Source organism: Prinia subflava, chromosome 1, assembly GCF_021018805.1.
Source record: "Prinia subflava isolate CZ2003 ecotype Zambia chromosome 1, Cam_Psub_1.2, whole genome shotgun sequence".
Classification (NCBI taxonomy): domain Eukaryota; kingdom Metazoa; phylum Chordata; class Aves; order Passeriformes; family Cisticolidae; genus Prinia; species Prinia subflava.
The window spans coordinates 126,725,684-126,737,981 of NC_086247.1; the positions used below are offsets into that span (position 1 = coordinate 126,725,684).

At 38.0% G+C, this 12,298-nt stretch overlaps 1 protein-coding gene across 1 annotated transcript in view; it reads left to right on the forward strand.

The window, feature by feature from the left end:
* THSD7A (thrombospondin type 1 domain containing 7A) overlaps positions 1–12,298 on the forward strand; it is a 270,216-nt gene that overhangs the window by 149,214 nt on the left and 108,704 nt on the right. Inside the window, exon 5 of the mRNA XM_063411466.1 lies at positions 1,936–2,767. Within this exon, the coding sequence (XP_063267536.1) occupies positions 1,936–2,767 (832 nt within the window). The remainder of the gene's footprint in view (positions 1–1,935; positions 2,768–12,298) is intronic.

A 12,298-nucleotide genomic window follows, 5' to 3' on the forward strand; every position in this document is an offset into this window, starting at 1 on the left:
GGAGGTTGGTTACAGTAGCACAGTCTTGATGCAATGGAAATTGAAATGTGTTTATATTTAATATACATTCATTTTTCTGGATAGCTTGATAGAGCTTGGCAACTATAATTCAAACTTAATTTGCAAAAAAATATGGGGGAGTTTCCATGGGCTGAATCTGCCAGCTGGTATTGCTATTTTCAGCCAGCTAGTGTCCATTTTCAGGATTTTAGAACTACAGGTGAACTGTTCAGTCACAATGTCCACTTTAAAAAGTGACAATGAGGAGCAGAGGCTAAATGTATAGCCTATCATCAGCCCATTCCCAAACTGTTTCTGAAGTTAATGTTGAATGAACAGATGAAAACTGTGTAGAAGCCAATGAGAGTTTTAAAGCTCATGGGAATCAGTAATAAGATGTGGCCACATATTCCTTCCAGTCATTCAGTAAGAAGATATTGTAAATAATTTGTATCTGCCATAGTTAATTTAATTTATTCCTGTGCTTTACCAAAATTATGCTGCTAACCTGCTTTGAAAATAGCAAAGGCTCAGCCTTGCTTCTTCAACAGCTTTACTCACAGAAATAGTCTTGTACTGGGGTCATTCAGGTGAATGAGGATTGTGTGGCTTGGCCCCAATTTCTTCATAGGACAGAGCACTCCTCAGTCAGAGAAAATGTCCTCTCTGTGATCAAGTGTCTGTAGATAGACAGGTTTCCTTTGATAAATAATTGCAGGGGTTTTTTTCTGAATTGCTTATTCTTTTGCTCTTATGTGGTAAGTCAATTCACTGCGTGTATGAGGGGAAATCTTAAAAAACCTGAAAAATATAGGATTTTTTAACTTCTGACTTGTGGATTTTATGCATTGAACTGGGTGATTATTACAGTTTTTAATAATGGAAAAACAATTATGTCATCTTTCAAGGATATAGCCTTTTATTTATTTTTGATGACATTTATTATAACATTTATTATAACAACATGTTGCATGTCAAGTATTTACCGTAGACCTTGCAGATTTAAGAAAATAGTAGGAACCAGTTACTCCTAGGTGTAAGTTGCTCCTGGGGACATTCTGATTGACACAAGAGGAAACTTTTACAATGAGAATAATCAAAAGTTGGAATAATCTCTCCAGGGAAGTGAACACTATTAAGATACACTTGGACAGGGTGCTGATGCATCTTGTCTAGACTGTTCTTTTGCTAAGAAAGTTTGAACCAGATGATCCTTGAAGTCACTTCCAGTCCAGTATTCTATGATTCTGTGATTCAATATCTTCTGTTATTTCTAGAGTTACCAGTTGATATGTCTGTCTTCAAGAGCTTATTCTATTCTATAATAATATCACAGATTGTGTGGAACAAACATTTTTAAACTGGATTAAATTTTTTGTTGTTGTTATATAAAGGAAAGACTAGAAGTGGCCTACTTGAAATCACCACTGTTTTCCAAAATGTATTGTGTAATTGTTCTCATTTTTGTATGCAATATGGAAGGAAGAGAACACACTATTAGTTGACATCAAGGTATAAAGTGTAGTGCTGTAGAAATGTGAAGGAAATATTAAACAGTCCAGGAAAGGTTATTCAAGTGGATGAGAGAGATCCAATTCATCCTTGAAGAGAAGCTCTTTGGCTCCTACCTTGGCAGCATAAACTAAGTTGTGATTGCTTAGGTTATAGCTCTCTAATGTGATTAATTCATGTGTATGTCCAGGAATTATTCAGTATTAAACATTCAGTTTGTCTGGAATAAAAAGTGAAATGTATCTGTAATTATAAAAATTATGGATATGTACAGTATATGAAGGGTAATCTCATGCTTGTATTTTCAAAGTTTAATTTTCTCCAAGGGTGAAATTCTTAGAGGAAATACTGTGAGCTTGCCTTCTCAATATGGCAGAGAAATAACTTCAGTGTGCAACGTCAGCATCTTCTCTTGTTTTCCAGGTCCATGGGGGAGATGCATGGGAGACGAATGCGGTCCAGGAGGCATCCAGACACGAGCGGTGTGGTGTGCCCACGTGGAGGGCTGGACCACGCTGCCCACCAACTGCCGGCAGCCGGAGCGGCCGGACAACCAGCAGAGCTGTTTCCGCGTGTGCGACTGGCACAAGGAGCTGTACGACTGGCAGATCGGCGCCTGGAACCAGTGCCGGCCTGTGCTCTCCCGCAGCCACGAGAAGCCCCTGGAGTGCCTCCGAGGGGAGGAGGGCATCCAGACAAGGGACATCACCTGCGTGCAGAAGTCCAACGGGGTTCCGGCTGAGGACGTCATCTGCGAGTACTTCGAGCCGAAGCCCCGGCAGGAGCAGGGGTGCCTCATCCCGTGCCGGCAGGACTGCATCGTGGCCGAGTTCTCCCCCTGGTCCGAGTGCTCCAAGACCTGCGGCAACGGGCTGCAGCATCGCACCCGGCACGTGGTGGCCCCGCCGCAGTTCGGCGGGTCGGCCTGCCCCAACCTCACCGAGTTCCAGATGTGCCAGTCCAGCCCCTGCACTGTCCAGGAAAGCCTGTACAGCCTAAACGTGGGGCCCTGGAGCGCCTGCTCGGTGCCCCACTCGAGACAAGTAAGGCAAGCAAGGAAACGAGGGAAGAACAAAGACAAGGAAAAGGACAGAGAAAAGGCAGTTCGGGATCCTGAGGCTCGCGAGTTAATTAAGAAGAAGAGGAATCGTAACAGGCAGAATAGACAGGAGAACAAGTACTGGGACATACAAATTGGGTACCAAACAAGGCAGGTCACGTGTACTCACAGAAATGGGAAAACTGCTGCTCTGAGGTAATCGCTATTTATGTTTGCTTACTTTAATTTTTATCTGTTTGAAGTAAAACATGCATAAGTGGATTCTTTTACATAAGCCCAAATCTCAAAATGGGCTCACGCTATTTACACTTGAACATCCATCATCAAGATCAAGTGTTTTCTGTGATGTGAAACATGCAAACTGTGCTGCTGATCATACATGTGCACTGATAACCTGTGTTTGCTTAAATAGCTTTCCCCCAAATGCTTGAAGATACATGTTAAATGTTTGCTCTGTTTCTTTGGGTTCAGGCAGGTGTTTGCTCTCTCACAAGTCATGCGTTTTTGAAAGAGATGGTCTTACTCCTTTTAAGGCTCTGGGCACAAAGACTAACAGGAAACTGGACCGAGTCAGACTTACAATAAAAGTATCAAACAAAAGAGAAGGATGCATGAGAAAGTAGCAGCTACTCATTCTAATATATTTTTTAAATAGATGAGCATGAAATATTGTTTGTCCTTCTTGATTCCTGTGGCAAAATTTCTGAAAGGAAGACTGTAAAACCTCTTTGTTTAATCCATGTACCTCCTCTTTTCCTTTTTCATCAGCACCTTTATGCTGTCTGCCCTGATTTTTTCCAATATTTATTTTTATATATTGATTCATTATTTTACTTTTCAGGAGTTCTGTCGATCACTGATGTTTTGATAATAATTTCCCAGGCTTCTGGATGCATTTTTAAAACTGTATCATCTTTGATTTGTTTTATCTGGCATTCTCTTGCTAGCTCATGTATTTCTTTCCTATCCCACAGAATGTTTTTATTCGACTCAAAAATCTTCTTTCAGTCTAGTCTTCCTTTCTTTGATGTGATTCTATTTCCTGCCCTCTAGTTCAATGCCTGATTAATCAATTTTACTTCAGCTGTGAAATGACTGGGATATCTTGCTGAATGGGGCTGACAGTCATTGCTGCTATGTTAGTGTTTGGGAACTTCTTTCAAGGTTTTTTACTTTAGGGTTTTTGTTGTGCCAGTTAAACATTCTATCACACAACATGTAATTGCTTCCACCCTTTCCATTAGAAATCAAATAATATTGTTCTTTTCAAATGTGGAAAACATATTTTTTCAGTATAATTCCTTTCAAGAGATGATCCAACAGTGAAACAGGAAAATGATAATAACTGAAAGGCTTGGGTTTTTAGTTGAAGGAGGGACATATGAGTGAAAATGTGAATGAAATGCCTATGGAGTATGTCACAAGGAAGAATGCAACAATCCATTCTCTATATTATGGATGTATTGGAAAAGCAATAGTGGGCAAATCACAGCAATGCTGAATGAGGCTAGTCTTCTCAATACTGGGAATTGTGAGACTCTGGAGAAAATTCCTGGGCCATGTGTGGCACCTCCATCTCCAAAGGTTTATAAGAAAAGGCTAGAAAAATGTGTGTGTCGATGATAACACACCTGGAGCAACTCTTGATTAGGGAAGAGGGCCTGACTGCATAGTCTTTTTTCTGGTCTCTTCTAGGTCTGGTTTTCTTCAGTTCTTTAAGATTCTGATCCAAACTTGGATAAGGGTCTTCACAACAAATCTCAAAATCAGCAGCTCATGCAGTCCCTGATGTTGGCTGCAGCACAATCTCATTGTTGCTACAGAACAAAATGCCTTTACTCCTTCGTTTTCTAGCCTCCCTTCATGCAGCCCACTCTGTGCATAGCCCAGGAAAATCATTACCCTTTAAATACAAGGAATAATTTTTTATACATCAGTTGCTGTTAGATAGCAGCCACATACTCTTTTTGAAAGACCCTAAGTTTCTGAAAGGTTAAGAAAACTATTGAGTAAAAAACAGGGAGGAATGACGCAGTCATGCCAAAGCTCTGCTAAATGGTAAAAGAAAGTAAAAGTATAGTTGGAAGTCAGTGGCATACTTTACTCATCATCTTTACACTCACTCTTGAATTCACTTAGATCACCAGTGCTGTCTTAAGTTCAGATACCTCAGTGTCTTGTGCAATTTCAGGCTGGTGCAGGGAAGTGAATGAAACCCTCTTGCCTGAGGCAGTGAAGCAATGTAGGATCAATTCTTCAAAGTGGTGGAAATTATACAAATTATGCAAGTGAGCATTTTTATGTCTAATGGATAAGATTTTATGTTTTAATTGCACAAAAGATTTCTAGTAGTCTTCACATCAATTTTAATATAGAATTTTCTTTTTTCTTTGCATACTATAAACAACAAAATTTGGTGAAATTATTTATGTGAGAAATTCTAGTGCTGATAACCTAGCTTTTAGAGATCAGTGTATGTCACCTGTAAGTCCATTTGCATCATTTATGCTGCACCCTTCACTAAGCAATCAAATGCTTTATTCTGTGACTGCCATTCCAGAATCTGAAACAATAGAATTATTTTTCTGCCCAGGGTGTCAATGCAGCCAGCTCAAATGATTTTCTAATCTCCATCACATAGTAACTGTGTTACTAAATAATATAGACAAGTAAGGTGACTGGAAAACCTGTGAAATGCTCTTCAGCTTAAATAGTCCATTTTCAGTGAATTTTGACTTTAGCAATCAGAAACAATCAGCCCCCTGGCAGCATGACTGAAAGAAGAATAAAAACCCTCGGGTGAGTAATATTTTTTGCAGTGATAGCAAAATTGATATATAACAAAAAGGGTTTTAGAAAAGAACAACTTTCAGAAGGGTGCTACAGAGAAAATGGTTCTGTAACATTGTCAGCAAAACTTCAAAAAGACAAAATTCTCTTGACATATTAGCACACCAGGCATGGTAAAGAGAAGTGAAACAAGAAAATCAAAGTTTAATTTATACACTTTATTGCCAAGTGAACAATAGATAGTCTCCCATGAAGGATGAAATACTGGATTTTGTGTTGCTCGTTCTGCCATAACGTATATGTTACACAGCCTGTGTTTGCTTTATGTTCCCCTTGGTCTGAAATTCTGGCACACAGAAAATATTTGAAAAATAGAAATGTTGAAGGAAAAAACAAATTCGGCAATTAAAAGTGGCTTATCAAATGACTTCTCTGGCTATCTAACAAAATCTGGTCAGTGCTGCTGTTAGTGTAGAGGACAATACTCGATTGCCTGAAATGTTTCCTCTTTGAAATGGGGGTTTACCAAAGAGAGCTGTTAGACAACAAACTGGCAATGTAGAGAAACATAAAATGTATGTAGAAGCAAATTTTGTGTTGCAGATCTGTTCTTCCTGTTAGAAGGTGTGATGATTATGCCTCATGTTAAGCCTATAATTTTCTATTGCAATATAGATTCTGTTGCTGTTGTGTCTCAAACATTTTGCCATAATTTTCTTCCTGAGAAGGCTTTCGTGGGAAAGTGTAGCAAAAATGTTTGGCTGGCTTGTACAAACTGTGCAAGTCTAAGAAAAGCTTTTTTTTTCCCTTTTCATTTATTTTCTTTTTTTTAACTGTTTTTAATTCATACAACCTTTTTACTGAAATGCTTTTTTGGGACCCCACTAGATTGGGAAATTTGGAAGGACTTGAGCACAGGCATTTATAACTGTGAGAACATGGAACAGAACTAGAGTATCTTCTTGACCTGTATGTTTCTGCACCTCAGAAAAGATTTTGAAATCCAGTGACAGAGCACATCAAGTTCCCCTGAAGCAGCTGGTCCGTAAGTGTGGGGACAGCCTGTCACTGCTAAGATTCACTTTATTCAAATGGCCGGAAAGGAGACTGTAGTTAAAGCAGTCCTTCAAGAATATAAGTGCCTCTTAAAAAAATCCCAGTAATTTCTGCACTATTTCCTTTCTTTTTCCACATCATTTGTCTGTGGCTTGTTATCTTGCTTGGTCTGGGACCAAAAGATCTCTGAACGGGGAAAAGAATGGAGGAGACCACGTAGGAAGGAATCCCCACCAGCTCTGGTTGCAGTCCCCATAACTGGTAAATATTGTCTTGGCAACATCACTGTGGAAGAGACCTGTATGTGAAGATGAACATTGTTAATGACCTGAATGACCTGAAGTGAGAATTCAAGAAAAAACAGTATAATTTTATAAATATTCAGAGATTTTATTTCTTTGTTAGAATATAACCCTGTGCAATTACAATTCTGGAACAAAAGGAAGGGGCAGAAAAAAATTCCAAAATTTAAGACATGCCAACCAGTTATTTAGCAGATTGTCTTAGCCTCAATACATTTGATTATGTGATCATCTTTGATTTGTTTCACCTCTGTTAATCTGAGAAAGTAATTATTTTAAAATTATTTTCGTCTTCCTCACTGATTCTGTGCACTCATTAAATATTTAGAAAACTATATCCACATCTTGTAACAAATTTAACTCTTTTGGAAATTTTCATAGTGATCTCATTGCAGTGCTTTACTAAACTGCAAGTTTTGGAGAGTTTGAGCTTTTATTTATTCCAGTACTATAGTTGAGACATAAGAGATGACAGTAGGACCAAGATTATTGAATTCTCTTGCCGATGTTGGGCATATTTAATGCTTCATTTTTCATCTTACCTCACAAAGACGTGTATCTACTTAAAGCAAAGTCACGATATTCACTACTGGCCACTGGAGTTAAACTGAATAGCCAGATACTAAGGAATTTGGGAATGGCCAATTGAGTATTTAGACTAATGAGCAAATAATACTCAAGATATTATCAGGAAAAACAAGGAGAGAGAATTTCCTCCTCTAGAATAGCATTTTAGCTTTGTTTTCCTTTCCAAGTCCTGAAACCTTTTAACCCAATGCTCCCATTCCAAATCATAAAGCAAATGTCTGCATTCACTTTATGGACTTCCACTCCTATAAATTATAAACTGTGTGAAGGAGGAAAATAAAAAAAACCAAGCCAAACCATCATAAGCCTGTTGCTTTATTTATGCCATTGATTTGGAAAGCAGACAAGTCACCCAGAGGAATATGCTGTCAGCAAACAGAAAAAAGATTCAGACATACAATACAGCAGCGCAGTTTGCTGGACCCTGTTATGTACCCCTAGATACATTAGAAAAAACCTTAAGGGATTCTCTGTACTTCTCTGAGCCCCTCCATGAGACAACAGGCAGAAAGGGGGATGTGTGTGAGGGTGGCAGTGGTTAAGGTGCAGTAACTTCAAGGAGATGGGCTGCAGAAAGGTGAGGGAAATAGCAATGCAGAGAGGATGGGTTGTGGAGACAAAGGAGCATAAGCAACCTTTTGTTTGTCACTGAGGACCAGATGAGAGCTGTATGTCTGTCCCTGCTTTTTATGTTACTGCCAAGGCAGCTCTACTGCTGTTTTTAGAGGAAGCCTCCAAGCTCACCATACTGTGAGGACTTAAAAGCAGTAAGTGGTTCACTTACAATGCACCTGTAAATATCACAAATTTGTATAATGAGCTATATACAGTCCTCTTGATTCATTCATTTGTAATTATTTAGAACACATTCTGGTAACAAATGCAGAAGAGGGAGGAAGAAAGTAACCTTGGACAAAAAATGTCTTGTTAAGTAACCTCTTGATAACTAAGAACTGCAGGATTAATTTTCAGGGACATTGGGATAATAAAAATGTAAACTATTTTTAGAGAAACAGGATGCAAACATATTGCTTCCCTATCATTTTCCACTGTGCCTTTAGAATTTCCACAAATTTTCAAGTAGAAGCATCCTGTAGTTTTTTAATGAGATTTTGGTGGAGACAGTAATTTCTGTGGATATGCTTAATATTATTCAACGGGTATTCCTTTCTATTCTAAGTACCTGCTCCATCATCTTACTGAGACTGCTGTTTTGACAGTGTCTTGTCAGTATTGCTACACGTTTGACATACCATGCCTAAATCTAGATTTAAGATGGAAACATACACACCGTGCTGAATAATTGAAACAACAATGAACAAACCCTTTTTCCACACCATATTTTAACTCCTTTCATACAGTGAATAGTTTTTGTGTCATCTAGATGTATGACATTCATATATCTCTGTGCAAAGCATCAAGACTGGGTGCCTTTGTCATATATAGTTTTTATTCAAATACATGTAATTGTCTTCCTTAGCAAAATATAATAGGCTATAATGTAATGAGGGTTGTACTCCATGTTCTGATAATCTCTTGTGGCAATAAATCTCATGAATGAATAAATGATTTCCTTGAATGAATGCAGTGTTGAATTTTCAGCTTCAGTCTAGTAAGAGATTATGTTGCACAGTGGTAAATTTAATTAGGCACTGAGATCTTTAATGAAGATTCTCCTATACTGTACTTCTATGCATCTTCTGCCTCATTGTCAGTTGATGTTAATTGACCTCAGTGTGACAAAATAAATGAATGCTAATCAAGGAATATTTTTCTAAATTTTGGATTTCCTATATTGGTATTATATCATAATCTGTAAAGGGTCCTATAGGGAACAACTAGAATCTATTCCTTTTTTTTTTATTTATTTTGTGTTTTGGTTTTGTTTTGTTTTGTTTGTTTTTATGAAACTGCTAAGCACAGTCTGGAACTTAGAGTATTCTCTTGTTTTCTCAATCAGCTTAATAAAGTTATGGTATGGGAGTACATGAAATGAACATCCTCCTGGGACATGCTGTCCCTCAAGGTGGAAATGCACAGGACTCACACACAAAAGTCAAAACTCCCCAAAACAGCAGGGTTGGCTATTTCAGTGTTTAAGCCTAACTTTCAGCACTCCCACTGGAAATAAACTGTGGTTCACCTCCTAATACTGACCATTTTTCCAAATGGCCAGTGTGATGAAGCCAGTGATACTGCCAAATCTAAGCATAAATACAGGGACCAAATCTAAAATAATGCCTGAAACACAACTAATAGTAGTAATATAATTTTCATATAATATATTTCTTCATATCTTAATGTTAATATTGCATATTTTTATTCAGAAAGCTTGGTATTTTGTTTATTTTTTCTTTGCTGGTAGCCCTGTGAATCTGTTATTTAAAGCTGTTATTTCAGGTCAAAGCAAATTCTGATTAATGATACGTAATTCAATTCCCCCTGACAAAGGGAAATTCCTCCCTAAAGCTTTAATAAGTCATCTCTATAATTTCTTGCCAAATAACCTGCTCTGCCAATTTCAAAATTATCCGTAGCATGAGATGTGCATGCATGTCACTGTATCACTGGACTGTGAAAGATAGACTCTCATTGAACACTTTGGCTTTCTGTCTCCTCAGACACTCATGTATCTGCAACAGCCTCACAGCAGCTGTTGTTGACACTTGTTTGGGTATAGTAGCACCCCTTGTTGCTTTGCCAATATTAGCCAATGTATTTTCTCTTGACACAGTAGTTGGATTGTAATCTCTGTCTTCTCCTGTAGAGTAGAAAGCCTGAGTGCTTTTGTTTATTTCAAAATTGTTTGGCAGAATTAGTTAAACTTGTGAAGGATCATGGGAAAGTAGTCTTGTGAAAAACACTTAGGTGGACAGTATTTGAATTGTAAATGAATAGAAGTGGACTCATTGTTTGTGTGATTATAATGGCCCATTATACTGGGAGGTACCAACAGTTTCTCAGAACAATGTACAAGATGACCAATACTAAACAGTACAGCTGTATGGAAGATGAATGAGGACTATGTAATTTTCTACTAGGAAATATTACAGTATTTTCACTGACTTCCTTACAGAAACAAGTTGTTTCCAACCATAAAGTGAACCTCTCAAGGATGACTAGATTTTACAAATGACATTTTGTATCTTCAGAGTAGCTTAGGGGGGTTATCTAACCTCTGGATTTAAAATCATTCTATTATTATTGCTGCTGTCTAGTACCTGCAAACTAAATAGATTTTTTTTTTAAATTTTGATTTTATTTATGAGAAAACATCCATTTTATCTTTAGGTCAAATACTTATCACAGTCTCACTTGAAATCCAGCTATGCCTGTGGTCGAAAAATGGCATAGAGTTAATTTGATTATTTTACTTCAGAGCTTAACACATCCAACAAGCTGTATGAACTCTGAGGAGAACACTGCATGGAAAATAAATAGCTTTTTGCAGCCCATCAGGATGTTGTGCTTGATTCTTGGACCCGTAACTCCAAAATCCTCTTACTCATTCTGAGTATCTCTTAAGGTTCCATGGTGGTCAAGTAAAAAGCAAGGAAAAGATGCTCCTCATGCAATATTAAGATCTGGATTTAATTCCAGATAACACAATGGATTAATATTCAGCATAAATACTTCTCTGTTCCCTCAGGCTTCCTGCCCATGAGTGTGATCATTCAAAGTTGCAGTAGAAAATTGTACACAGGGGTCCTTATATTTCAAAGGTTGATTTGACCTTCTGACCTAACCAGATTATTTCTGTGAGGTAGTTCTATTAAGGGTGTGAGCATCTAGGCTGTGGGTCTGCCCGTGGGTCGTCAAATTTCCCAGCAGTTTAAGCCTGATCTTTTCTAAGATGTGATGCTAATGAGTGTGGTCCAGATTTTACCCCTTCCTTCACTGTAAGGTTACAGTTATGAGAAGCAGATGTGGTCTTTGGAAACTGTTCCTTATAGTCTCTAGTCCTGTAGCAATTTACTGAGATTTAAGAAAATTTTAAGCAAACTACTGGTACTCTCTCCACTGGGAAAAATAAAATATGCTTGTACTCAGCTCCTGCTTTTTTTTTGCCTTTATGATTCTTTGGTAGTTGGGCCAATGTTCATGCATGCCTCTAGGTTGTCTTGCAAGGATGCTGCCCAGCCTTGTGGCATGTTTTTGTGTGATTTACAATCGCTATTTTCAAACACAAAATTCCTTTCTGACTCTTTTCCAAGAGATTCCTCTAGTTTAATTTTGCCCTTCAGTCAAAAATGGCAGCCTTCTACAAGCCTGCTTCTGTGTACTTGTGCATGTGTGTAATTTTGGTTTTCAAGTGCTAAACATGTAGTTTTGGTGTTCTGTAAGTAATTAGTTATTGTTCCAAGCCTTTTTGCAGACAAGTTTGTTTGGTGAAATGGGCTTGTATGTCAGCAGTTCTCATCTTGTGGCTGGTGGTAAAGGTTGGAAACCATTTTCTACTGGTATTCAATGAAGAAATATTTCATGAGATCAGCAAGAATTCAAGAGAAAATCTCATGGTTCCTGATGATGTAGCTGACTGTGGGAGAGGCTGATGGAGTGCAGGACTTTGCAGCTAGGAAATGGTTAAATTATTCTGTCTGAGGGAGCCCACTGTGAGCTTTGGTTTTCTTTTTTAATCTTCCAGGTAGTCCTTGCTTTTCTTCCTTAGTATTTAGATGAAGCTTCTTAAAAACCTGTTTTGGAATTCCTTAGAATGCTGATTGTCCTTTGATCTGAAACCTTCAGAAGCAGCTACCTTTTTCTGCTGAACTGCTGAACCTCCTGTTGTGATATTCAGTATGTGTTTCTTCCAGGAGATAGCCTAGTTTTTGGTTGCATCTTCTTCTGTCCTTCAAAGTCTTTAATTCATTCATTCAGTCAGGCTTGTTTGTTCAAAACATAAATATGTTGTTGGGGTTTTGCTCTGGAGAATGCAAAAAAAACCAAACCAAACCAAACCAAAACAAACAAACAAAAAAAAAACCCCACC